Source organism: Caenorhabditis briggsae (genome assembly GCF_000004555.2).
Source record: "Caenorhabditis briggsae complete genome, chrX, whole genome shotgun sequence".
In the NCBI taxonomy this organism is placed as follows: domain Eukaryota; kingdom Metazoa; phylum Nematoda; class Chromadorea; order Rhabditida; family Rhabditidae; genus Caenorhabditis; species Caenorhabditis briggsae.
The window spans coordinates 12,788,310-12,814,289 of record NC_013491.2 but is presented as its reverse complement, the minus strand read 5'-3'; the positions used below and the strand labels follow the sequence as shown (position 1 = coordinate 12,814,289).

At 36.8% G+C, this 25,980-nt stretch overlaps 8 protein-coding genes across 8 annotated transcripts; 6 read left to right on the top strand and 2 right to left on the bottom strand.

Moving 5' to 3' along the window:
- Positions 1–471: 471 nt before the first annotated feature.
- Positions 472–1,832, bottom strand: Cbr-sng-1 (the record flags this gene model as incomplete). The annotated part of the gene is made up of 6 exons (XM_002644976.1): positions 472–593; positions 639–774; positions 1,009–1,157; positions 1,204–1,369; positions 1,426–1,497; positions 1,731–1,832. The coding sequence occupies 6 exons, from the start codon at positions 1,830–1,832 to the stop codon at positions 472–474; spliced, it is 747 nt and encodes a 248-aa protein (XP_002645022.1).
- A 2,172-nt stretch (positions 1,833–4,004) lies between these two features.
- Positions 4,005–5,104, bottom strand: CBG27793 (the record flags this gene model as incomplete). The annotated part of the gene is made up of 2 exons (XM_045239946.1): positions 4,005–4,391; positions 4,844–5,104. 2 exons carry the CDS (start codon positions 5,102–5,104, stop codon positions 4,005–4,007), a joined length of 648 nt encoding a protein of 215 aa, XP_045099123.1.
- A 5,053-nt stretch (positions 5,105–10,157) lies between these two features.
- On the top strand, positions 10,158–10,667 carry CBG27792 (the record flags this gene model as incomplete). The annotated part of the gene is made up of 2 exons (XM_045239945.1): positions 10,158–10,265; positions 10,311–10,667. 2 exons carry the CDS (start codon positions 10,158–10,160, stop codon positions 10,665–10,667), a joined length of 465 nt encoding a protein of 154 aa, XP_045099122.1.
- Positions 10,668–11,732: 1,065 nt separating this feature from the next.
- CBG27791 lies at positions 11,733–16,100 on the top strand (the record flags this gene model as incomplete). The annotated part of the gene is made up of 5 exons (XM_045239944.1): positions 11,733–11,744; positions 14,003–14,388; positions 15,733–15,839; positions 15,889–15,992; positions 16,089–16,100. 5 exons carry the CDS (start codon positions 11,733–11,735, stop codon positions 16,098–16,100), a joined length of 621 nt encoding a protein of 206 aa, XP_045099121.1.
- A 372-nt stretch (positions 16,101–16,472) lies between these two features.
- Positions 16,473–17,197, top strand: CBG27790 (the record flags this gene model as incomplete). The annotated part of the gene is made up of 5 exons (XM_045239943.1): positions 16,473–16,566; positions 16,616–16,733; positions 16,787–16,922; positions 16,968–17,033; positions 17,084–17,197. 5 exons carry the CDS (start codon positions 16,473–16,475, stop codon positions 17,195–17,197), a joined length of 528 nt encoding a protein of 175 aa, XP_045099120.1.
- Positions 17,198–19,496: 2,299 nt separating this feature from the next.
- Positions 19,497–19,859, top strand: Cbr-spp-5 (the record flags this gene model as incomplete). The annotated part of the gene is made up of 2 exons (XM_002644975.1): positions 19,497–19,649; positions 19,701–19,859. 2 exons carry the CDS (start codon positions 19,497–19,499, stop codon positions 19,857–19,859), a joined length of 312 nt encoding a protein of 103 aa, XP_002645021.1.
- Positions 19,860–21,331: 1,472 nt separating this feature from the next.
- CBG11016 lies at positions 21,332–21,876 on the top strand (the record flags this gene model as incomplete). Its single annotated transcript, XM_045239942.1, has 2 exons — positions 21,332–21,583; positions 21,853–21,876. The coding sequence occupies 2 exons, from the start codon at positions 21,332–21,334 to the stop codon at positions 21,874–21,876; spliced, it is 276 nt and encodes a 91-aa protein (XP_045094433.1).
- A 1,139-nt stretch (positions 21,877–23,015) lies between these two features.
- On the top strand, positions 23,016–23,364 carry Cbr-spp-3 (the record flags this gene model as incomplete). Its single annotated transcript, XM_002644973.1, has 2 exons — positions 23,016–23,162; positions 23,209–23,364. The coding sequence occupies 2 exons, from the start codon at positions 23,016–23,018 to the stop codon at positions 23,362–23,364; spliced, it is 303 nt and encodes a 100-aa protein (XP_002645019.1).
- Positions 23,365–25,980: the final 2,616 nt, after the last annotated feature.

The following is a 25,980-nucleotide window of genomic DNA, read 5'->3' as shown; positions in this document are numbered from 1 at the left end:
TTCGTCCAATTTAAATCAGAAATTGGCATCGTAAACATTGATGTTGTCTTTCTCTCTTCGTCTTCTTTGGGGCGTAACTTAATTCAATCATTCAGTATCCCTTTCATTTTTCTTCTTTCTCCAACCTATTGTGTCAAATAACCTCATGATACTTTGATATCATCATATCTTGGTCACTTTCATTTGACAAACAAAACAAAAACGGAAATAAAACGACGATGAAGAAATTTATTCCTTGAAAAGGTGAATCTAAAGAGAAATCTCGAGTGTTGCGAAATCTCAAGTTTTCCATGAAAATTAGTCAAAAAAAGAAAAAGTCAAAATTAAACCAAATAAATATTATTGCGTCGACGACTGCATTGTTTCCTGTCTAACTTAAATTAAAGCAAAAAATGGGAGAAAAAAATCTACAAGTATTTAGGTCCAAATTTGGTATTAAATGACAATCTTTGAAAAGAAAAGGCGAGCTATTTAATAACCATATCCCTCGGATTGAGTGTACGGGTTGGCTGGTGGCTGTTGCATGGTCTGTGGTGGTGCTCCAGATTGGTAGGACGACTGTTGTGCTGGTGCAGCTCCGACGTGGCCAATTCCTAAAAATCAATAATTTTAGGATGCTGAAAAAGATTCATTTTAACCTGAAGAGTCTCCTCCGTATCCATATCCTTCTTGAACATCACTAGAAACTTGACCGAACTGTTCGTCGTAGTTTGGCTCATGGGTAGCCTGGTTTCCTTCTTCGTAACGGCGCCACGCAAAGAAAGCGGCTCCTCCCTGAAACATTTCACTATTTTCAGAGTATTCTTGTTACCAAATCCACAAAATATCAAATGTTTCTTCTTGTTTTCATTTCATTTATATCAAATTTCAAAGGAAAACCTCCCAATACGGAACTATTAAGATTTTTTCTAGGTCCTGACTTTCGATTCTAGATTTTGACAAAAGATAACTCTTTTTTTCTTCTTTTTCGCTTCACCCCCTGTCAGAGTTCTTTCCCCATACACACACCCATGCCAAAAAGGAGAGAAGAGCACTGAGAATTCCGAATTTCGCGTTGTTAGTCTTTATTGGATTTTCGTCGTCTTCGTCGGTCTCGAAGGAAGATAATTTGGACCAGAAAGTGAAGAAACCGATAAGAAAGATTCCAGTGAAAATAGCTGAAATGTGCAACGTGGTCTGTGGTGTCCCAAAGGTATACGGTACCTGATACGACTAAATCCGCTAGAACCGCTCGTCGCCTAGTGGGAATTGAGCTAATTTGGTCCATTTTCGCGTCGAGCACAATCAATCCTGCGGCTCCACACACAGCGAAAAAGCCGACCGCGGTGGCAAACGAGCATGTTGACGAGCTTCGTCCGTAGAGGCACACCTGTTACGGAAAAAAATAGTTCTCAGAATTCGTCATTTGAGTAATGTGATATATACCGGATGAATGCCTTCGCTCGGTTTGTGCCAACCACCTTTTGACACTGAATACCAAAGTATGAGCCCGAATACCTGGAAGACAAAAAGCAATGAAATAAAGACAATAGAAATATTTGTGTTATTTTTATATAGTCTCATTTTAGATGCCACCGGAATATTTACAAAAATATATCAGAACATGAAGTTAGATGGCTCTTTTTTCCTACAATGTACTACTGTAGATGCAAAAAATGCCCATAATCCTTAATTAACTCCAGAATCTAGTAAAAAATATAGTTTTTCTCTCAATAATTCAGTTGACTTACCAACGCTGCACAACGGAATAGCACTGTTGGTTTTTTGAAGAACGTGTTTTTGTCAAAGTTGGCACCTGCTAGTCCAGCGCCATACGCGCGGACGTTCTCCATGCTGCAACTAAAAGGATTAGGAAAGATCCAGCTAACGGGTTAGTAAGATTAATAAGAACATCAAGAGATCAAAAGAAGGTGTTCTGAACTAATAAGAATGAACAGAGCTGAAGAAGTTGTGAATGTGAAAATGGGAGGAGTCAGTCAGGATTGGAATTGAAAGAAATTCTGTTGGAAAGAACAAAAGGCAGAAGATGGGGTGGAATTGAAGAAGACGAGGAAAAAGAAGACGTGTAATCTGGAGCTCTGTCCCATTCTTCTTTCTTCCAAGGCGGTCAGTACGTCTTACGAATGCTTCTACTTCTAAACGCCATATACACATCCAATGGAGAAAAAGAAAAGATAGAGACACTCTCTGCTCCCGCACCAGCTAAAGTAGAAGGCGAGGAGTAGGCGAAGAAGAAGTAGTAGGCAATGGCTGGGAAAAAAAGAAGTCGACGAAGGACGAAGCCACTCTTCATGTGCACAACTTTGCGTAGAAGGCCCCTCCCAGTGCGACCATGAAGGAAAGAAAAAAAACTAGCCAAAAAAAACTGGACGGCGAAAAGCACAGCATAGGGACCTCCTTTAGTAAGGAACCACCGCATTCAATCGATTCGTAAGCACTTTTCAACGGATTCTCTCATCCGGAAGTTGAAGGGTTTGGGGTGGAGCGAAAGGGTGAGAGAAGGGACCACAGGAAATGTGGTTGTCGTGCCGAACGGAGAAACACTCGTGGAAGATTTAAAACGATTCAAAACGAAATTTGAGAAGCGTTTAGAGAAACATGAAAAGACACTCACCTAGACTGCAAATGGATAATTAACAAATTTACGAAAGAAGTGAAGAAAATAAGGAACTAGATACTGAATTATTCATCAAAATTGAATGCGCAAGGAAAGGCGGAGTCTGGTGGGGGAGAGAAGAAAAGGAAAAATGAGAGGGCAAACCTATGAATATTCAATCACCTAGAGTGTGGATATCAGAAACGTCATTACCCTCCTGGGAATTGTTTTGGTGGGTGAGAAGCTGGGATAAGAGAGAATGTAAGAATTGGTTTATGAGAATAAGAAATACCAGAGATCAAATGGATGGAAAGTTGGGAACACTTCGCAGAAACAAAATTGAACTGTTGAAGACGGCATATAATTCGGAGGGTACAACAATTCGGGGGTACAAAGGGGTACAAAATCTTCAATTCGGGGGTACAAAATACCTGGAAAAAGGCTTAGTTTGTACCCCCGAATTGTTGGTTTTGTACCCCTAAATCACGTTGTACCCCTTTGTACCCCCGAATTATTGTACCCTCCGAATTATTTGCCGTTGAAGACAAGTATCATTGATGCATCATCGAGAAGACAAATCAAAAGCAGTCTTTGAAGACTTACAGAAACGGAAAATTATGCTTCACTTTTTTCTTTGAATAATAGTCTACTTTGAAGTTCAGAAAACTTCAATTTTTCGATTTTTCAAATATTGCACTGTACACTGAACAAAGCTTATGGTTCTGGTAATTGACAAGTTTCGTATGAATTCAAAAAGCAAGATCAGTGACCTCAAATTGGCATAACTCTCATTAATGTTAACTTTAGCATTTTTTACGCATTTTTAAACCATACCCATTTTTCCAGAGTATAGTTTGATAATGACATTGTCAATGACAAAAATCATGTTCTGTTCAGGGTATTCTAAAATTTTCAGACAAATTGAAAATTTTTATAATTATTTTTTAAGAAATCCAGAGTTACTCCCTATTCACAAGTGTCGTATTTCATTCAAAAAATCATTCGGTTCACTTTTAGGTCTTTTGAAGTTTTAAAATTGTGGGAATGCTTTATTCAAACTTAAGAATATTCACAGTACTAACAAGAATGACACGAAACATTGAAAAAAATAAAATTGAGCGAGAATACAGTGTCACTGGCATTATTGAAGCAGAAACTAACCCTACATTTTATACTCCGTCTAGACTTTTGAGAGATTGTTTGTTATTTTTCAATTTTCGAGGTTTCAAAACGAAACTAAATGTTTAAGATTGGTCAAATACGACTAATCAAAACAAAACAAGTTCTGTTCTTCAATATAATTCAATATAGTTAAGTAAGTAGTTGATAAGGTGAGCAAAATTGAGCGAGCCTGGAAAAGTACAATTTCCTACAAAGCAACTTTGAAAAAAATTCCCACCTTTACTAATCAGCGAGAAGAGAAGTCAGATCTTTTGATATACGCAATATTGAGCTCTAAGCACGCTAGGAAAACTCTTCTCGAGAATCTTTCTTGAATGTAGGCGTGTGGAACAATCATTCGCAAGCTCATGATGTGAAACAGTCCTAGTACACTCCAGTTCGATAGTCCAATTGCATGAGCACTCCGTTGGTAACAATAATGACACATTAAAGGCCAGATAAGTCTTGCCAGAAGTTCATGATTTCTGTCGAATCGACAACTGAGGTTAGTTTCAGGAAGACGCATTGGGACACGGGAAATCAGCAAGTTTACTTGTCTTACTCTTAGAATACGGAGAGCATTTTCGAATTTCAGGACGAATTCCGTTCGATTATCTTCTTCGTTCTCATGGAGCTGAAATCAATTGAATATTTCGGATGATATCAAACCAACTATGGAGAACAATTTGGAAACAACTATATTCACAGCCATCTGCCTAGTTATATGTTATGTTTTGTTCATGTTCCAACATCTCAGATTATACTGAGGAAATAAATAACTTTTTCAATTGATAAAATTTTTGAAGAATCCTATCGGGATGAGATATGTACTCGAAAGAGCCAAAGGTACCAATGATAGAGTTAAAATGAGAGTTCTGGAACTTCAAATCCACTTTTCTTTCTTTTTTGGATTTGTACAGAGAAATTGTGATTCACAAGACTGAAATTCTGATTTTGTTCAGTACACTTCTAAATGCTGAGAATTCTGGACTCACACTTTTTTAGGACTTCAAAGTCTTTACCTAAAACGTCAAACGATTATTTTTTCCCGGTACTTGTGTTTACATATTTTCTCTTAATACTTACTTTGTGAAATGTCACAGTCATCCGAAGGAAGAAGTACCGACGAGGATATCCGTGTCTGGCCGCTATTATGAGTCCCTGTCGAATCGCATCCAAATGTGGAAAGTCCGCTTCAAAACTAATGTGCCGAAATCCACGTGGTGCTCCTCTCACGATTGCATTTGTGATTCTTTCCGGATTGCGGTGTGTTCTCTCATTGAACTGGATTCTTCGAAGTGGCATGAAGCCACCCGTTCCTAGCCTCACAATCCTATTCCTTTCCATGATTCACCTGTCTACGATCTTATCTTGAAGTCGGTATCCTCTATATATCGAGACAAAACTAAAATCAATACAAACTGAAAAGCACTCAGAAAACGATGTTGGATCCGCAAGCAACAATTGTATATGCTTGTTAGATTCGGGAATCCCAAAAAACCCATTTCGTATCCATAGTGATAGTCTGACACGAAGAAACACGAGGGGCCGTCGCGACGAGATGTGTCACAAGGATATAATTTATTTGCCTTCTCCAAAATTATAAGAAGACGAAAAGTGCAGGACTGGGACAGGTTGAAAATTGGGTAGAGGTCGGTTGTAAAGCAATTAAAGAAATATCGATTTCACTGTCACGGGTTTAAGGAAGACACAATTTCAGAGAAAGAAAAAAATGTTCCACTCTGTTGTCCTGCTATTCCAAATTTTTTGAATTGATACACATCTGCAGAAGACGTTTCTAATGAATATCATGAGTTCAAAACATCACGACCCCTAAGGGTTCTTGATTGCATCTGTCTGAAGTTTATAAAAACTTCGAGACTAGTTCGTTTTTCTCAAAATATCGTGTCTAGCCATTAAAAAGTGCAAAACGTAGAAAGTATGATTCGCAGACATGAATCAGCGTTTTTCTATTGTTTCAGTTTGAAAAATAAGAGTCGTAAATCAAGTAGTCGTGGTAATCAGTCTCGTATCTACCGTAACCTGGAAATATGTCAGTTCCAACAGTTTTATCTGGGAAGAAATTCATTTTTGGTTTGGGTATTTTTCGTTCTGAACAATACAGTCAACGACATCCAGCCTAAAACAATAGACAACCTTTGAATTGAACTAGAACGCCAGACATTCTTAATTGTAGTTTGTTATGTCTGAGATCATGATTTGCGATTTTTTTTACGAGATTTTTGCGGATAACCTTTGATATATCATCTTCGTCTTTGATTTCAAATACCGTAAACACTCTACTCTCCCCTACACAGTCAACGTTAAGCAAATGTATTTCATTTCCCGTAAAAGATATCATAACGTAGTCAACTGACAAAATATTTGTGATATTATGATAAACAGTTAGACAGTTGACCATTTTTCAGTACCTTACACAGGAAACAAAATAAAAGTGCTCAAACTTCTAAATAAAAGGGTCATTCTATTAGAGGCTCACGGTATGTCTTTTTTGTTCCATTTTGGGACTTTGAAAAAATGTTTTAATAACGCTGTTTGAAATCGTTTGAGAAATTGTTTGAAAAATGAATATTTTACAAAAGTATTTATGTCTGGATAACATTATTTCAAAACCTGAAAGAAAACTTTTTAGTGCTGTACGACTTCAAGCCATCATCTGAGAAAAAATTCAAAAATTCAGTGGATTACTCGAATCATGACGCTATTTTTTAACTCATAGGGATTCTTTGTTGTACCATTTTTGATCTCACTTGTTTTTAACCGTTGTAACCGTTTTGTTTTCGTGAAATAACCTAATGGAATATCGAATGTTCTAAATTGACCTTGGAAGCTAGTAATTGTTTTGAATCTCATTAAATAACATCACAAATCAGTTCATAGAATTGCAAAGATCAGGTTTAGCTCTGCAGACGGAAGAGAGGACGGTTTGGTTTGAGATGAATTCTGTTCTAGCCAATTTTGAATTGGGAACTTGCTGAGATTCAAGAAAAAGGAACACAACAACGGTGTAAGGGTATTTGATATTTATGTATGGAGCGAATTGTGAGATCGTCTATTTTACGAATGTTTACCTAAGTCTCCACAGTGTCTGAAAAAGAAACATGACGAGTTTATTCCAAAAAAGAAACCGATAAAAACATTCGATCAAAAAGTTGATAAGAAACCGGTTAGTGCTTCAAATCTGCCCTTTCTAAGTTATTCATTGATCTTTAAACATCGGGTTCAGTTTTTTTTCGCAAATCTCTCTTGTTTGGTTTGGAGTAGTTTTTAAATAATTTTTTTTCGAAAAGGATTATGAAATACATTTCAAAATCATTCCATTATACGATTCCAATTCACTTGTTAAGGCTACAAAAACTTGTCCCTGTTTTATCCTAAAACACTACAAACCAATACATAGTTCAAACATTATCGGGCTCAATGTTTTGGTTTATAAAACATTCTGGACTGGTTTTCATATATCCTTATAGAAGGGTGAACACGCAGTGAAAAATAAACCGATAAACCATCCCAAATCCTACAGTTTGGCCATTAAACTGATCAGTGCAAATAAATATGAATATTGGAAATACTTTTGGTACCCTAACAATCATGTTGCGAAACCAATCGGATTAGAGATAGGATAGTTTAAATAGATCATTTGTGCTTTTTTGAGAGATTACGGTACAAGTTTTGTTTTCCATCATTCGGATTTTGATTTTTTCTTAAACTGTGATTCTTTCGAATCTGTATAGTCAATTGAATTGAATAATAATTTAGTGCAACTAGCTCTTTTTGATTGATCTCAATTTTTCATATTTCTCAAATCTTCCTCCGGATTCGGAAATCAGGGTTTTTAATTTTGTAACTGCTGCTTTTAGACTTTTAATATCAAAAGATGGAGTTGCATAAGAGATTAGAACACTTGGAATCAAAGTTCAACATAATCCCAAAAATTTTTAATAATCCGATGGGTGCATATTTAGGCGGATTTGTAACTACTTTCGTATCTTTCTAGATAATTCTCACATAATCTTTGTTTATCAGTTTTTTGGTCTTCGTTGTTCTAAACAATACTAATTTGTTTCTTGGTCTCTTCAGATAACATTTTCAATGAACAATGTTCAACAAGTTGAAAAGAAAAAATTAGTGTTTTATGACAATTATGAATATGGCAAAGAGTTAGGCATCTGTCGATTTTTTTAATGCAAAATTGCAGACAATTACAGACGTAATTGGATATTCAGCATAAAAAGCACAAGGTGTATTGTCTGAGGAACACGGACAAGAATAACATTTTTAATGTTCCAGCAGATCCCGCTGATTACTTATTCCCCAGAAAAAAACATAGAAAAAATGACTTCCGTGTGGTTATAATTTTGAATTCTTACAGCTTTAGAATGCGAATGAAAAATTCTATGACGATAGCTTCAAGCTCCTGGGAAAACTGAAACCAACATTCTCTCTCCAGTCATAAATATTTAATTGGATATCTTTTTTTTCCTCACTTTTAGCTTCCAAGTCTTCTAAACCAACACTTTCTATAATAACTATACATTTAGACTTCATACGTGAAAAACGAAAATCTTCTTTTCTCATCAATTCTCAGTTGACATCCGGCTAGAGCATTCAGTCTGTCCGAACAAATCTATCAATCATCTTGTTTGCGTATTCGCCGTTTTCGTTGCCTTTTTTGTCTCATCCGCTACCTTAAAACTCTAGTCTGCCGAATTTTGACCTTAAAACGTTTTGGTTGTAAACATATTATGCCAGACCAAAAACACTTAGTCAATTCTAGTAACGTCGGCTCCGCCCGAATTCCGTTCAAAAAATCACCGACATCGTTTCGTATATAAATCTCGCTCCCAAACGTTAGTTCAAACACAAAGATCGTATCTGGCAATTAGGTAGAAGACGTTGAGTCGGCTGCCTGTTGTCGTTCTTTCTTTGAGTCTTTTTTCCCAACGAGAAGATCATTGTTTCTGCCGGCCATCTGTCCTCATCACCTCCGACATGACACTTTGCTTCTCCCTCTGCTGTTGCTGCTGATGCGCCTGCGTTTTGTTTAATGACACAATATAGTTTTTGTTTCGAAAACAGCGCGACGAACGTTTCAAACGGGTGTTTGTTTTTTTGAACTTCTAGAAACTTTGCCCATGAATTTTCATTTTTCTGCGTCATAATCGAAACAAAACACGATCTCGAGTTCAGTTCCAAAACACAGCTGAATCTCTTGAAAACAAAATTCGTATGCTTTGGAGCTATGAGTAAATGAATCGACTTCTGTTTTATTTTTAATTCTAAGAGGAAACAATGAACATCAAGGCTCTCGCGCTTTCTTGTTTACAAATTTATCGCATGTTCCTATTTGCCGATTACTGAAACCACCCGATGTGACGTAGTTTCTTTTACCCGACTGGCAACATCTTATCACGTTTTGTTGCAAGAGGAGAGGTATTTTGAACGCTACCTTCCCTCTCTTTGGGTTTGGAGTTTTCGTATTTTTCTCTAAACTTTAATATCATGTAGTTTTTGTCAATTTCACTGATTGACCCCATAGATCAGTTCCAATCTGGAAGCAATCTTCTGGCATTAGGAAGCACTGACATTTACATTTTTGTTGATCGTTTGTAAGGATGAAAGTATTAGTTTGGTTATTCATAACAACAAAAATCCCATATGATTTGAAAAGGTCTTAGAAAAGAAATTTGTTCACTATTTGAAGAGATTTCAGCCTAATATTTGGTTTCTGTAAACTCTAGTTTTTTTTCCAATTATTGCGAAATCATATTGAACTGTAAACAACTGAAACTGTTTATTATTGAAATGCAATAAACAATTCAAATTATACGCTTTTTCGGAGTTTTATTCTTTAGAAACGGAGGAGGAGTTTCAGACGATCTCTATGCTTAGTCGTCAGTTTTCTTCCATTTGTTGTTTTTGAAAAAAAAAAGCTCTTCGAGTCATCGTCTTTTGACTTCCGTTTCAGCATATATGCGAGTCTTTGTTTTTCTGAATTCTTAATGCTTTGATCTCTGACACAATGTTTTTTTCTGTTTCATTCAGCTGCAGTTTTGATTTTCAGCACGTGCTCTTAGAGAATATCATGATTAGAAGACCTAAGCTCCCCACCGCAGTAGTTTTTTTTTTGCTCTTTTGAACGATCAAATCAAGTGACATTCACATTCAGAAGCGAGCGCTAGAGCCAGACGACCAGAACAAAGCGACATTGTGCCCTTGTTGAGGACGGGTATCCATGGTTGCACTCGCTTGCTCACGTTCGTCTGTTTCCAATCTGGAATTGAACTTCTTCTTCTTTTTATTTTTGGAATTCGCTTTTGTTTCTTTTCGCTCAATCTTCAGCTCCTAATCGCATCTTTCGTAATTTCAGGTAAACAAAATGCCATTCCCACTTGCTCTCTTCAATATGGATTTCCCTCCGGAAATTGAAACGGGTCCAATTCCGGATCACATCATCGATCCAGAAATGAGAGCTTGCCTTGGCGAGGTTTGTATGAAATAATCAATTTCAATTATCATGTTTTTCTTTCAGATCAATAAGTATTCCGCCGAGATAAAGTTTGCTAAAGATTTTGCAAGAACCTGTCGGCAAGAGTACCAGGAATACATTATCCAACACAAGAATCTCTCGCATCTCCTTGATCCAGACCAACTGACTGAGAATGAGAGCTTGCTCGAGTCAAAAAAGAGGAAGGCATTATACGCGCAGACTTATTCATCTTCGACGAATTTACATTCGGGAACCTACCTTCAAAGAGCTATTGAGCGATTGCAACGTCTGGAAAATAGAGCCGCTACAGCTGCTGCATTCTCTCAACAACAAGCGATGGACACCACCGCATCAAACACGAACAATGGACAACGAGGAGGGCAAGAAGTCAAGAAGTGAATAAATTCAATTATTTGTTTGTTTTCATGAACTCAGAAAAAATCGATCCCGTGGTGAATAAAATTTGCATCTCATTATCTGAAAGTTACTTCTCCTATTTTTTAAACAATTTCTTGGTTATATTGAAAAAGATTGTCAAGTTTCTAAAAAGAGAACAGGTATCAGGTACGCAGACAGCATAGGGCGTAGTTCGTTGGTTTGGAAGGCACTATAACCCTTACCGTTGGATGGAGGTCTACCTATAAATTGGACAACCAGTCATTTATTTTTAACATGGTCTCCTCTTATGTACACTTAAGTTATCCCATGTTGTGTGGTTAACATACTTCTTCAAATTGAATTTTAGATATACGTTTTGGTTCTACTCGATAACAATTGTTTTATAAATTTCACAGGTTTTCAAAAAAAACTTATCTAGCATTTTATCAAATTCGAACAATGACACTGTTTTATTATCGGCGTCAAAAAAACCAACACTTTTTAGTCCAGAAATCGGCCAGTTTGCTCTTTTACAATCAGTGGTAGAACACAATTGAAATGCTGCTTGTCAATTGTTGCGAGAACACTGTTTTAATACACATTTCAGCGTTTTCTGAAAATTTTGAAAATGAAGAATTTAATACTTTCAGAGCCAACATCTTAATGCTTTTTTCAAAATTTCTGTTAGATAAATCACCTCCTTAGCCCGCCACTGCCTATTCTCAAACGATTTCTCCAAATCAATCAGCTTTGTGATAATTTTTCGTATTTTTGAGACTAGAACCCCAATTTTCGATATATATATCGATGGTAGATTGAAATTGCTATTTTTTTAGAATCAATTGAAATTTATTTGTCGCTTCATTGTTGAGTTAGGCACAAATTATGTAAGCTTTATCGAAGTGAATGAATTCGGCTATCGTTGTAAATAAATCTTAATTCAATCAAAAATGTATCCTTTGTGGTTTAGCTAGTTTATGTGTAAATTTAGTTAAAATTCTGGAAAAGTTCTAAGCTAGATAACGTTTTCCATAGCCAACAAGGTGATTTAGAAGGTCACGCTGTGGAAGTTGGTGTTGATGTTAGATGCAGCTTCCGGTAAGTATAGTGTGCTGACCAGACACTTTAACGAAATATAAAGTTAACAATACTCGAAGGATAAAGATCACAATTTCAGATGATTTCACATTTCTATATTCGATTTCATATCGAGGGGACGTTGGTTTCAAAAACATAGCTAAATACCTGAGCCTAATATTTTGTGGTTTGTGACAATGGATATTGTGACTGGGACTGGCGAACGTTAGTGAGTGTCACTCTATACTTTTGTTCATAACTTTGCTCAAACTTATCCAATCATTGAAAACTTTTTTGTTAAATGTAGCTGGGTTTTCAACAAAACGTTGTATAAATTTTCTAAAACTCAATCAATTTTTATGTCTTCTGAATCTTCACAGACATGACGAAGACTCCGAAGAAAAAATTTCTGTCATAATTTTTAAAAAGATTGGCTTTGTGTTAAAAAATGTTTGGTGTAGATCAAATATATATAGAAAAAAATTTTGAAGCGGTTTGGAGCACTTGCTCTTGAGATGTGCTCACTGAAGCATAAAAGGTAGGGTTCAGGAGTTCGGCTATAACTCGGCTCAAAATAATCCAAAGGTCTTCAAATTTTGAGAGAATATGTGTCTTAAACTGCTTTATAATACACATACAAATTTTGTATTTTGGGAACGAAAATGTTTCATTTTTTTTTCATTTTGATGTACCGAAGAGAAGCTATGTATTAGGAAAAAAAATTGGCTCTGTTCGATTATAGCGGGACAATGGCGGATGGGTGGTACAATAACCGAATAAATGGTACAATAGGAGAATGAGTGGTACAATGAAAAAATGAGTGGTATTAGGTTGTTCAATAAATAGTGGTCACTTTCACTTCGCTCTACCGTTGCTTATCCAATTTTGGGTTTTTTTTTCAATTCTGTTTTTATATTTATAGACGTCACACATTGCATGTTTAATAGACATTTAAAAATTCCAAATGGACTGTCTAACGGCCGAGGATTTTCTCGATAACGGACACATACTCAAAAGTGTTTCTTTGATCATATGTCTCCAAGGTCTCTCGAACAACGACCATTAGCGAGCAAAGTGCAAAATGTTAGACGTAGACCTCATCTCTCGAACCACGATTGAAATTTGGTTCAAAAGATTCGTATAAGAAAATTATGATCTGGATCATAAACCAATACCCAAAAGGCCTAGCCTTAATAAAAATGAAAATATTTTAATGATACTGGAGGAAAAGCTCTGTGCTACTTTGCGTGCATTATCTTTGACAGCCCAACATCCTAATAGCACCGTAACAGATCATGTTCCTCAAACGGGAAGAGCTCGGAGAGTCGATAAAATCGTTCCCCACATTTTGACCAATTTTTAGAAAAAGGTCCGATGAGACCTGTCCGTTTCTCTCCTCTCCAGGAAACCGACGACGGACTGGGTCAACAAAACAATCATTGGAGATGATGAACGGGTACTGTATGTTAACAATGCCAGTAAGCACCTATGGCTCTCTGCAAAGGAAACGGTGGAATCGGTCTCAAAAGGCAACATTCAAGAAAAAATCAGATTTTTCCGATTCGGTTAGACAGTGCTGAAGTAAAATACCGCAAGCTGCTTCCGGATTCCTATGTCATCAACTTTGGCTCTACTGCTTTCAAATAGAAAGTGGTATTTATGCACATCGCTCTCACCTCTAGAGAGGCTCAGTGTTGAAATTTTTGCATGGCAACGAAAAACCACACAAATATTCGAAGAGCCGTTACAACTCCATCTTCTAGGAATCGAAGTTTTGCATTGCTCATCGTACACGGCCGACCTGGCACTAGCTAATTACTACCATATCCGATTTCTCCAGAATCGTCTTGCTGGTGAGAAAGTCCATGATCGGAAGGATGTCAAGAAATTTTTGGAACACTGTTTTGCCTCTAAGTCGCCAGAGTTTTACGCGAACGGAATTGCCCAACTTCCGTTGCGCTGGCAAGAAGTTATGAACTCCAATGGCGAAATAATTTCTCAATGATTCTTGTTTTCCTTGAAGGAAAAACTACTTGAAGAAAAGTGACCACTATTTATTGAACAACCTAATACAATGGGAGAATGAGTGGTCCAATAGCCGAATGAGTCTCTTTTAGAAGATTTTACAGTCTTTTATGAAATCTTTGAAATAACGTTTCGAATTACTGCATGAGATCAAGAGTTCTGGGTTTTCAACTAATAACCCGTTTGGACGTCGTCTTGTGTTTGTCCCTGTAAGCGGTCTATCTCAGCTAAAACGCAGCAAGTCCTTTTTTTAGCCTGATGAAGATGAGGAATTCGATGATGACAGTGTTGATATGCAACTGCTTCCCTCCCTGAAAATGGTGAAAGCTCTTCGGATAGCGATGACTTCTTTTCAGCCAGTAGACAACGTATCGAAGGGACAAATAATGGAAGAGGAATTAATTCAAGAGGAGGAGGTCCAACAGGAAGAGGATCCAGAAGAGGAAGTTCTAGAGGAGGAAGTGCAGGAGGAGGTAGTTCAATGGGAAGAATTTCTAGAGGTGGAATTTCAAGAGGAGGAAGCCCAAGAGGAACAACAACAAATTCTCCGCGGAGATCTTCAACAAGAAAACGACAATCTATTAACTCTTCAACTCCACCTCCACGCAACTCCCGTAGAGGAAGCCAAACTTGAGGAACGGTAGGTGGGAATACCCGCAACCGCTCGAACGGAATGCGTGATCGCCGCCGTGGAAACGTCTGAAATTTCAAATCGAATACAATAATGAATTAATAATGAATCTTCACACATTTTTTCCTTTTTGCAAATTTGAAAAATTATTATCCCACTCATTTTAGTCGAACTCTTAATCTCATACAGTAATTTGACGTTATTTCAAAAATGTTATTTCAAAAATTTCATAAAAGTACCGCTTTTTCATTGTACCGCTCATTCTCCTATTGTACCACTTATTCGGCCATTGTACCACCCATTCGGCCCTTGTACTACCCATTAGGCCATTGTACCACCCATTAGGCCACTGGACCACTCATTCCCCATTGTACCACCCATCCGCCATTGTCCCGCTATAATCGAACAAAGCCAAAAAATTTTTGTTTCCAAAATACTAAGTTTTGTATGTATGTTGTAAAGCAGTTTAAGACACACATTCTCTCAAATTTGATCGAATTTGGATCATTTTGAGCCGAGTTATAGCCGAACTCCTGAACCCTACCTTTTATGCTTCAGTGAGCACATCTCAAGAGCAAGTGTTCCAAACCGCTTCAATTTTTTTCTGTATATATTTGATCTACACCAAACATTTTTCATTACAAAGTCTTTTAAAAAATTCTGACGGACCAAAGTTATGAGAGCGGTGAAACAGGAAAATTTCGGTGTGAGAATTGAGAAAAGAGCGCATTGGAGGTGGTACATCTATCTTGACAGCAACGCGAAATCATATCGGAACGGTGTGGACATACCGCTCCATGTTGCTCAATACGTTCCATTTGTGGTCATTGAGTCGAACTACACTCACCTAGGCCACGTAAAACAGTACTATCCGGTAAGAAACGAATGAGTTTGATTTTCGAAATAATTTGTTTGTAGAATTCAACTATGGACGAAGGACACTGTGCATTTCTCAATAAATGCACAAACTTGAAAAAATTATATATTATCTCCGTAAATGTCAGCGATTTCACTGATGGTGTGTGTGTTTTTTTTCATGTTTGTTTTATTAATTTTATGTTTTAGCACATTTTCGAGATAACAATTTCAAAAATTTGGAAGAGCTTCGTTTGGAAAGTGTTCACAAGCATTGCTCGGTGGAGACAGCGGGTGTCCAAGAAGTGTTCCTACCATTGATTAACAAAGATATTATCAAGGTACGAAAGTAGAGTTTCATTACAAAAAAATTCTCATGCCGGTTAGTTCAGATTGAGAAGGAACAATAGAAAATTGTCAAACATTTCTGAATATATATATTTTTCAAATTATTGTTTTCCACGAGAAAACTTTTTTGCAATAAATTTCAAATTTTAGAAACTGCCCCCTGCCGTCATGTGTCATTAAAAAGTGTCTTTCTGGGGGTAAAATCAGTAATCTTCAACTTGTGTCGTTGTTACTTGAACAGGATTCTATCGATGAGTGTGAGTGAAAGTTTATCCCAGTTTTTAGTTGGGAAAGTATCATTTTCAGTAGAAAAACATTACCAAAACAAAAAGCTGGAAAACATTGAGCATATGCACTTGGAAGATGTCATGATTTCCGAAGACCAAGAGGATAGAGAAGATGCATTAATGGTGAGAAAGAGGGTAGACAGATTTAAAAGGAGGTAGACAGAAAAAAAACGTTTTTTTGGAGTTAAACTTGAACGTCCCTCTCTCCCCCACCTTAAGACATTATTCTAGCTTTTTGTTCAGATTTCTCTTCTGAAAGCAAACCAACAGAAGATGTCTCTCACCTTGTCAATTCAAAATCACACTTATGGTACCAGTTTGTTGAACATGATTCTGGACGAAAGTCTAAAACTTTGACATCTCCACCTTGTTATTAATATACAACAAATGTGAGTTCTCGAGCTGTTTTTATCAAAACAATTATATTATCATAAAAACTATTTTTTCAGAGATAATAGTTTCCATAAAACTATCACTGATCTCCAATCGCATTGTGAAAATATGATAATCACTTTTCACAAATCATACAGACGTTTGAGAATGCCAGAGATCAATTTTTCGGATGTTGGCTTAGAAATGGAAAAGTGAAATAATGTAACTCATATGACCATTGGCAAGAATTATCGTCCATACGTTGTGGATGCTTTGAGAAATCGTACAATGAACAACGACGAGCTTTACGGGAAATATCTCGAGAGTTTGTTGCTTAATGAAATATTTTTTAAGTATTGCAAAATTATTTTCAGCATTACAATATATTCCAAACATGAAGAAGTTCTCTATTGTTGATCGCGTCGAAAGTGAGGCTCTGAAAGTATTGATCGTTGAAATGAGTTATTGGAACCTTGATGAGATCACTTTGGCGTATGTATCCTTTTTTCAAAGTTCTAGTTTTTTTACTAATAATTTTTTTCCAGACTCTCACATCAGCTCATGCGAGAAGACTACGATATGCTGACGTACAACAACCTCTTGCAGAATATTCCGGAAGACGTCAAATCGATCAATCTTTTTTTCTTTCCATTCAACACTGAAAGCCTCGAAGAGATATCAGTCAGTTTGAAAATTTTTAAAATTTTTGAATATCCATATTTCCAGGAACGTGATTCTCTCAAGAAGTTCACTTATTTTCAACATCCACACATTTATAAGAGTTTGAAAGCGGTTTATGTGCCATTTTGAATAAATTTAATCCCTAGGTTTCAACTTTTCAGGTCAAAAATGTAATGCCAAACTGCATCGTGGATACAAGAAAATGGAAAACACCAGTTTCCGGCTGTTTGAAACTTAACGTGATCAGCGAATTTCTCATCAACATCGCGGATTAAATCTTACAAACTCTACAGCATAAAATACGCAAAATCTCTTTGTCAATATATTTTCAAATCTATTGTCATTTTAAAATATTTTAATAAATTATTTCATGATACCCCGTATCCCGTTTTATAGTCCAAAAACTTTGTTTCTTAAAAAGCAATAAAATCATAAAATTTGAAAAGCTCTCAAATGAAGAATATTCTACTAACCAGCAGCTCAACGTAGTTCTATTAGGTTGTTCGGAAAGTCCTTTCCATTTTTCATTTTTTTTGATCATTGTTATCAGTGACTATCTGCCAACGTTTCACCAAATTGTGGATGCCTTCCTTCCAGAACTCCGGTCACAGCGAGTTCAAAATCAAGTCAACCCATTTTTGACATCATGCTTTGAAGTGAACTTTTTTCAATCAAGATGTCGGTAGAAATGGCTGGATAGAGGGTAGTCAGACAGTACAAGGCTTGGACTATACTGTAGATAAAACAGAACCGTTTAGCCGTATCCAGTGAGATCGGTCTCCGTTCTCCTTCCCGCATGAGGTTGCGAATTTCGATTTTGAAAATAAACCTTTGTGTTTCTCTCCAATGGAGATCCACATGGAGTCTGAGTTATGTCACCTGACAAAAATAGGTATCGGTCATAAAAGTGACACCATTATCTGGCAGCTCCCAATACTCCACTCCTTGGTAGACATCCATGCCGAAAACATCCCATTTTTAACGTGAATTTCACGTTACGGGACGTCTGGTGGTTGAGTGCCTTCGTCAACCCACTTGGATTGTTGTTTATAGTAATCATACATTACCCATTTATTGCCACTAGTAATGATTTAACTTCAACATTCATGTGTGCAACGCAGTATGAGAAGATTCAAACAGGTGACCACACATGAAACAAAGTTGCTCTGAGCGAAAAGGTGTGATCCATATCTTCCCACTTTTTTTTTACCTTGCCCAGAGTTCCCAATTTATGGCTTTGACGAAAGGCTTGCCACTGATGTACTTGATATATCACGCACAGTTTGAGACGGGTCCCTTTCAATCCCGGTGTTTAATGCGTCCAAATCTGAGTCCGTATGCTTTTTTGGAGGGGGATTTTCGTCCAACGAGAATTTTTATTTTTCCAATTAATGAATCCAGGTTGTGAAGTACGTTCGAAAGGGTGCATCTTCGTTGTTAACCTCCACAAATTGGTGATTGATTTCAGTTGATCTGAGGTCAGATAGAAATACAAATAAAATGGTAGTGCAAAAATGGAAATTATCAGAGGCGAAAACGGTGGGCATTTCATCACTAAACGAAAAGAGGAGAATGATCTCCGTTGGGGTGTAGACATTTTTTAGACCTCACCAGCATACTGATAAAACGACAACTTCCTCGCTTTTACCCCCTTCAAGAAAACGAAGTTTGAAAACAACATATCAAAAGTGGAAAGGACTTTCCGAACAACCTAATAGTAATGGCTGAACATCTAAAATTAAAAAAAAATCCAGACACAGCAATTCTACTAGAAAAAAATATCCAGGTTTCTCAGAACTTCAATTTGTGGTAAAACAAATTAGGAACTCAACGAATGTATCCAGTTGAGTATAGCAAAAAACCGACAAAATTGAATTTTTAATGTTTAAAAAAATTTTCGGCAAGTAATTCGGGGGTACAAGAGAGTACAAAGTGATTTAGAGGTGCAAAATCCACAATTCGGGGGGTACAAACTAAGCCTTTTTTTCAGGTATTTTGTACTCCCGAATTGAGCATTTTGTACCCCTAAATTGCTTTGTACCCCAATGACACCGAAATTTTTGTACCCTCCGAATTATTTGCCAAATTTTTCAGAATTGACTGGGACGTATGAATAAAAAACTTCAGGGCCATAAGTCGTCTAACTCCAAAATTACGGCCGAAAGGAAGAATAAAAATGTTTCTGTTTGGTACTGTAGCTCGTTTACGGAACTCGAAACTTTTACAGCAAAATGGGCTCGTTAAAAAATATTATCAGCTAAAAATCGTAAACGGATGCCAAGGTAATAGTTTGAGTGCACAATAACGACTGTTTGTATCACAAGACTCTTGATGGTTTTGATCTACAATCTTTTTCCCCACCTACTTCTTCTTCCATCTTCCAGCAACACGTTTCGGCTCCGTTGCACCGTTGGTTCTTATCAGCTAGTCATGTATTCAGCATCAAAAAGCTTCCCATATAAAATGTAGTGCTATCACACGTGCTATCTCATTTTCTGTCATTCTTTGTTCAACTTTTTCGAATAGTTTCAAACTTAATATATTTATTCGTTTTCAATTCTCGGTGATCTCAGAATGAAGACCCTCCTTGTTCTGGCTGTTTTGGTTGCCGTCGCCTCGGGACTTGTCCTTCCAAAGGAAAGAAGTGCCATCAGCTGTCAGATGTGTGAGTTGGTTGTGAAGAAGTATGATGCTTCCGCTGACAAGGATGTCACCACCATCAAGAAGGTTTGTGATACTGTCTACTTCCCTTGAAAACTTTCAAACCATTTTATTCAGGACTTCGACGCTGAGTGCAAGGCACTGTTCCACACCATCCCATTCGGAACCACTGAGTGCGACCATTACGTCAACAAGAAGATTGACCCAATCATCAAGGAGCTTGAGAGCGGAACCGCACCAAAGGATGTGTGCACCAAGCTTCACGAGTGCCCATAAATTATTGCCCTTTTTTTGGATTCTTTAAATTTATGTACTAAATTCGAACTATCTACTTAAAAATAAATTTCTGCGCTTTGTATGTATCTGGAATTCAAAAAAACAATAACAACAACTTATAATAACACTTCAATTCAGTTCTCTTGTGAACTTATGAACAATTACCGATTTTCCTCGGTTTCTGTGAAAGATGTAAAAAGTAAATTACTGATAAATTGTTCATCATAATATTGGAACTGTTTTGTCAGTTGTCAATCTTTTGCTACCTTGCACCGGAATGGATATAATCGAGCTCAAGCTCAAATAAATGTTAGCCTTTCCAATGCAGGTCATACAGTAACAGTCTGTGTTAGAATTCCAAAATGTCGAACTTTGTCAACTTTGTCGACTTTGTGTTTTTGTATTCCAAATGTTTCCGCACATTAATACTTTTTCGAATTTTAAAGTCAAAGTAGCTGCAGGAGATTTTGAAAGATTTTTGGGCTAACAGAAAATTTCTCTAACATTTTCCCGAACGAATTTCATTAAAATTCTAAAGAAATCTATGAAGCATAATTGCTATGTATACTGCACACTATCATAGTTTCTGTTACACGTTTCTTTTCCAAGTATTATTTCAATGAAAAACTATTAGGTGATCAAAAGTATAATGCTTCTTTCAAATGTAGATCATTATCATTATTTATACTAATCTGCGATAAGAAATAAACCTCGAAAGATCCGCGTCACGGGTATCAAGTGCTCATTTTTTTTTAATATTTTAATTCTTCTTATGAGCATTCTTTTTCAACCAAATAGCGGTTCAGAATGAAAACTGGCGTTGCAAATCATGGAAATGTCAGAAATGAATGCTTATGACAAATCGAGTACAAAACCACAAAGATCTGGAAGATTTCTGTAGCATGTGGGCATACAAATCACACAATTTATGACTTGTATAAATTTTCTCTGACTTTCTGGAACTAAGGCACAGGTGTGCCTCATATCATGGTTCGGTCATGGACTCTATTTCCTTGTCATCTTTTATCATATCATTTTACCAAATTATGTGATAGCATAATATTATAGTTACCAATGTCCGGGAACAAGTGACAACGTGCAAAATGATGCAGGGATTAATGAAACATCAACACCATTTTTTAAACGGGAATCGTTTTTGCAGATCAGTTTGTCACAAATAATACATAGAAAAGTCAACAGTATCCAAAGAAAGTACTACCGATAGAATTACCTTTTTCTACACTGAAGTACTGAATTTTTCCGTAAATTTGTTTTTAGGATGATAATGTATACATAATCCGTGCACTGGTCAAACTACACTGTTAAAAACGCTCACAAACCGTGAAAGTATCAACTTTTCGTTTCCCGACCAATCATAAACAATGAGGAATTCGAAGACGCACCTCACATGATTAACTCGAACAGTATAAAACAGTGATGAGTTATCACATTCGGAGTTGTACTCAATCACAATGAAGACTGTACTCGTTTTGGCTGCTCTTGCAGCAGTTGCTCTCTGCCTTGTCCTGCCAGCACAACGAAGCTCCTTGGGATGTCAGATGTGTGAGCTAGCTGTCAAGACTTATGAAGGATCCGCTGATAAGGATGTGACTACCATCAAGAAGGACTTCGATGCCGAGTGCAAGAAATTGTTCCACGCTATTCCATTTGGAACCACTGAGTGTGATCACTACGTCAATGAGAAGTTGGACCCTATCATTAAGGTGAGGTCTACGAAGAAATTTCTAAGATAATTAATGCAAGCAGTTTGTTTAAGAGATCCCCAAAAAAATTTTTTTTGACTAATTTTCGATAGTTAAAAATTAAAGAAATTTAAAATTTTCCAATTTTAGGAGCTTGAAAGCGGAACCGCACCAAAGGATGTGTGCACCAAGCTTCACGAATGCAAATAAATGATGTAACTTTTTGTATATTTTTCTTTGATTTTATTTTGAATAAATGCATTTTGTACAACAACTGTTTCCCGTTGGAGCTTCCAAAAAATGAGAAAACATAAATGCTTGAAATCTGAGAGTGATTGGGAGTTGATGTTGAACTGATGATTGAATGAAATTGCCCCATTGAGTGTTATCAAATACAGTATACAGATTCAATCTTCTCCATCTCATGTCACAGGCTATAAAACACAAAATGCGGTTTCTTATTGTGGAAAGAATAATTCAAAAGTTTCTGTTTGAGTTTACAGAGAAGTTAGCTATTTTGGGGGGAAGAAAAAAAACAGCCCTGTTTGTTCTGCTTAAAGATAGATAGTTTAATGAAACTTGTTTTGGGACCAGACTCTGAAATTATCTTGTTTCACATTTTCAAATTCGGAAGAAGTTTGTTCTTGTTTTTATTATGATGTTACAAAAAAAGGAGAGCTGTGGAAAAGAAACACCAGCGGTCGTGGCCACAAAATCCCACAACAACCACTAACGTAACTTAAAAATGTTTTAATTTTCAGGCCTTATTTCATCACATTCGTGCATTTCCATTAAATTTTTTCACTGTCTGAAGTTTTTATTTTGCCAGTTTCCTGGTAGAAATTAACGGAAAAAAACCGACAAAAAGCGGGAAATAACTATACAATTAAACAGGAAATTTAAAATTTCAGTTACGGTAGTTGTCGTTGTGGGACCTTCGGCCACGGCCACCGGCAATTTTTGTCCACAGATTCAATGTTTTTGTACCAGCATATTGATCAGAATAATTTTTACATGTAGAACATTGATCATAATTACTACCAGGAGGCTTATAAGTTTTTTCAAACAACACAATAAAGTTCGTCTAATTTGCCGTTTTCTATATCATATATCTTGCTCAAAAAATTTCACTTAAGCTTTACCGAACGGCCCTACACTCCACGAGTACTTTGTTCACTTTCGCTCTATTTTCGATCTTTCACTTTTAGAGCTGGTCGTAAACGCATCCGTGATCGGCTCCAAACGAAGACATTACCCTTATCAAACACTTGAGCGCCCGACTTTTTCCACGAGGGTTTGGCCTGTCAGAATGATGATGAGTGATTTTCAGTGGTCTCATTTTTTATTATAATATCATTTCGTCACTTCAACTTATTATCATTCGCTTCATTTTCCTTCTCCGTTTCTTTTTCACTTCATTCGATCTCACTAAAATATTGTGATTTTTAGAATCATGAGAACCTTCATCCTCCTTGCCGCTGTCACCCTTGCCGTGCTCTTCTCCCAAACCGAAGCCCTCGACCTCGAGTGCCAAATGTGCAAGATGTCCGTCAAGATTGTCGACCCAATGATCGGGGAGGACACTGAATCCATCAAGAAGGTATGTTGCCAAAGTAGGATGTTGAATTTAAAATATGACTATCCAGGCCGTCGATGCCGAGTGCAAGAAGGAATTCCACAGTATCCCATTCGGAACCCAAGAATGCAGAAAGTTCGTTGACACCAAGCTTGACCCAATCATTCACGAACTCGAGAACGGAACCGCTCCATCTGATGTGTGCACCAAGCTCCACATGTGCTAAATGGACAACTTTTTAAACAATTTTTCTTTAACAAATAAATGTTTTCTTCAATAAAACAACTGTGAGCAGAGTTCTTTTAAAAATCTCGGCAATTCGTCGTTTCTTAGGTCAGGTGAATTAGGAGTTTCGCGAGATGTATGAATTTGCAGAATCGTTTTCTCTAATTTCTGATTCATTTTGCAATTCAAATTAGAATATGCAAAACTGTTTGCCAACTAATCATCACAATCCGAAATCTGTCACTTGTTTCGAGCATTTTTGTTAAATATTCACATCTCTCCAGGGATTGACACTGATCTTTCAGTGGATTCGTGGAATCCGGCTGAATGCAAAAATCTAAGTGTAGCTATTTTTCACTCTTTGAATATTCATTTCGTTCAAAATGATATTTTCTGGGAATGTCCAATTACCGTATACACTTAAAATGGAACACCCTTCCGCCAATACGTCAACATTAAGTCCAAGTGCCTTATTTCATAGGATAGATATCAAAAAATGGTCCACAGTCAAAATGTTTATCATATTTTCAAAAGTATTTTGGCAATTGAATATTTTTCATATCTTTTACAAAAATCGAGATAAATTTAATATTAGATGGAAGTTAGGCAAATCATTCTAGTAGAGTGTTTACGGTAAGTTTTATGAATCGCTTAACCCTGAAAACTCATACAATACTTTTCTAACAATCAATTTTTACACATTCAATTTTTAGCATCTCGGTTCCAATTAGAAATATCGAAAAAAGGTCAACTGACAAAATATTAATCATAATATCAAAAGTACTTTGCACGTTGACCACGTGTTGATATTTCGTACGAGAGCTAAATTCAAAAAGTTCAAAAGAAGTTAATTTGTTCGTGAACCGACATATGTATGGATTTGAGACTCTAGGAATCACTTTTCCCCTCAACTTTCCCTTTTCTAGGTCATTCCACGCCGATCCAAGCCAAAAATGCCACGCCAATAATAGCACGCCAAATAAAAATGCAGCAATTTTTGAACAAAAATAATAGTTTTCCCTCAAATCTACAGTTATCCGACTGCTTCAAATCCTATCAGGGGTCTAAATTCTAAATTTTATGGGTTGATTTTAATATCAGCAAATTTCTCGTAAAATTCTGGACAAATCCTACCTATTTTCATTGAGAATGGTTCGACAGATTTTTTGAAAACTTTCAAAAACCTTCAAAAATGACAAAATTCAGTTGAATTTTTAGAAAATCTATCAGGGCTTTTATTTTGGGCCAAATCAGACGTTTTTCAGATCATTTGATTTGTTCTCAAACTCTCTACAATTTCTACCTATTTTGAAAAAAAAATTTAGACCAAGAATTTTTAATGCCAAAAAAGCTGATTTTCCCCTGTATCGAGAAAAGCGCTAATAAATCAGAAAAACTCGATTTCCAATATTATTCGCCGTGTTGCAATATGTTCGTTAGGAATTCCGTAGGCTGCTTTGAACACTCTTGTTATTTTTTTTGAAATACTTTTTGAATTTAACCACTCGAAACTAGCAACAAATGAGGCCACAAAATATAAGTCGAGAATTTGTTATCACGAAAACCTCATTTCCTCCCAGGCCAAAAAACTATTGGTACGGTGTCATCTTTCAAAGAATAACTACTTTTGTTCTTGTATTTTCTATAGTCATCAACGTGCAAGTAGCAAACTACTGCGCAACTGAACAAGCAGTTTTCAATTTTTTTTTGTATTGACCTCAATTAACCTTTATGAGATGTACTTTATACTAATTTTCCGACGTTCTGAATCCATCTCCTCATGACGGATTAGCATAATTCCTGTCATAAAATGTTAGTTCTAAATTGCACCAGTTACTTTCTCTTCAACAAAAAAACCTCAAATTAGGCCCTGTACGACGTCATGGACTCTCACTTTCTTTTCAAATTCTTTTCGGTACACAAAGACTACTAAATATCCAATCAACTACTTTTGACCACAAATGGAACAGTATACGATAGCGCATCGACGAAGAAACGTGAAGGCCACGACGGCACGCTCTCGTCCTTCTATCCGATCGCTCCTTTTCGACGAAACATATCAACAGTCGGGCTGAGTATAGGAGTAAGAAGAGAGACAGGGAGAGACCACTACTCTTTCCATCTTTCTGTCCGTTGGGCCGATCCACGATTACTTCATTGGCCGTGTGCTTTGCAATAGAAAGACTATGCGGGTCGCAAGACGCGCAGGCGGTAAACACACGTTGCAACGCGAGTGCAGTCCCTCTCTTGGCTCTCCTCGTATTTCTCTGCGTCTCTTGTTCTCTCCGAATTCTTTTCTTTTTTATATTTGAGTCCCTTCGTAACACTTTGTAATCTTTTTTACTGTTTCGCGCGTTCGTTTAGCAAACCAAGATTCCACAAAAACTTGAAAACAAAAAAGACGGTCCAACGATCATAAGACTTGAAATCGGTAGGGAACAGAAATTGAGATGGGGGCCAATTGAAAAGCGAAAGACGAAAGAAAACATGTTCTTATCGTCGCAAATTATCTAAACTTTGAATCTTTCACCGTTTCCCATTCGCAGTTAGTGGAAGAAGACATTGGCAGATAGGATAAAGAAGAGTTTTCGTTTCAAAACCACTCTCTTTTTCATTT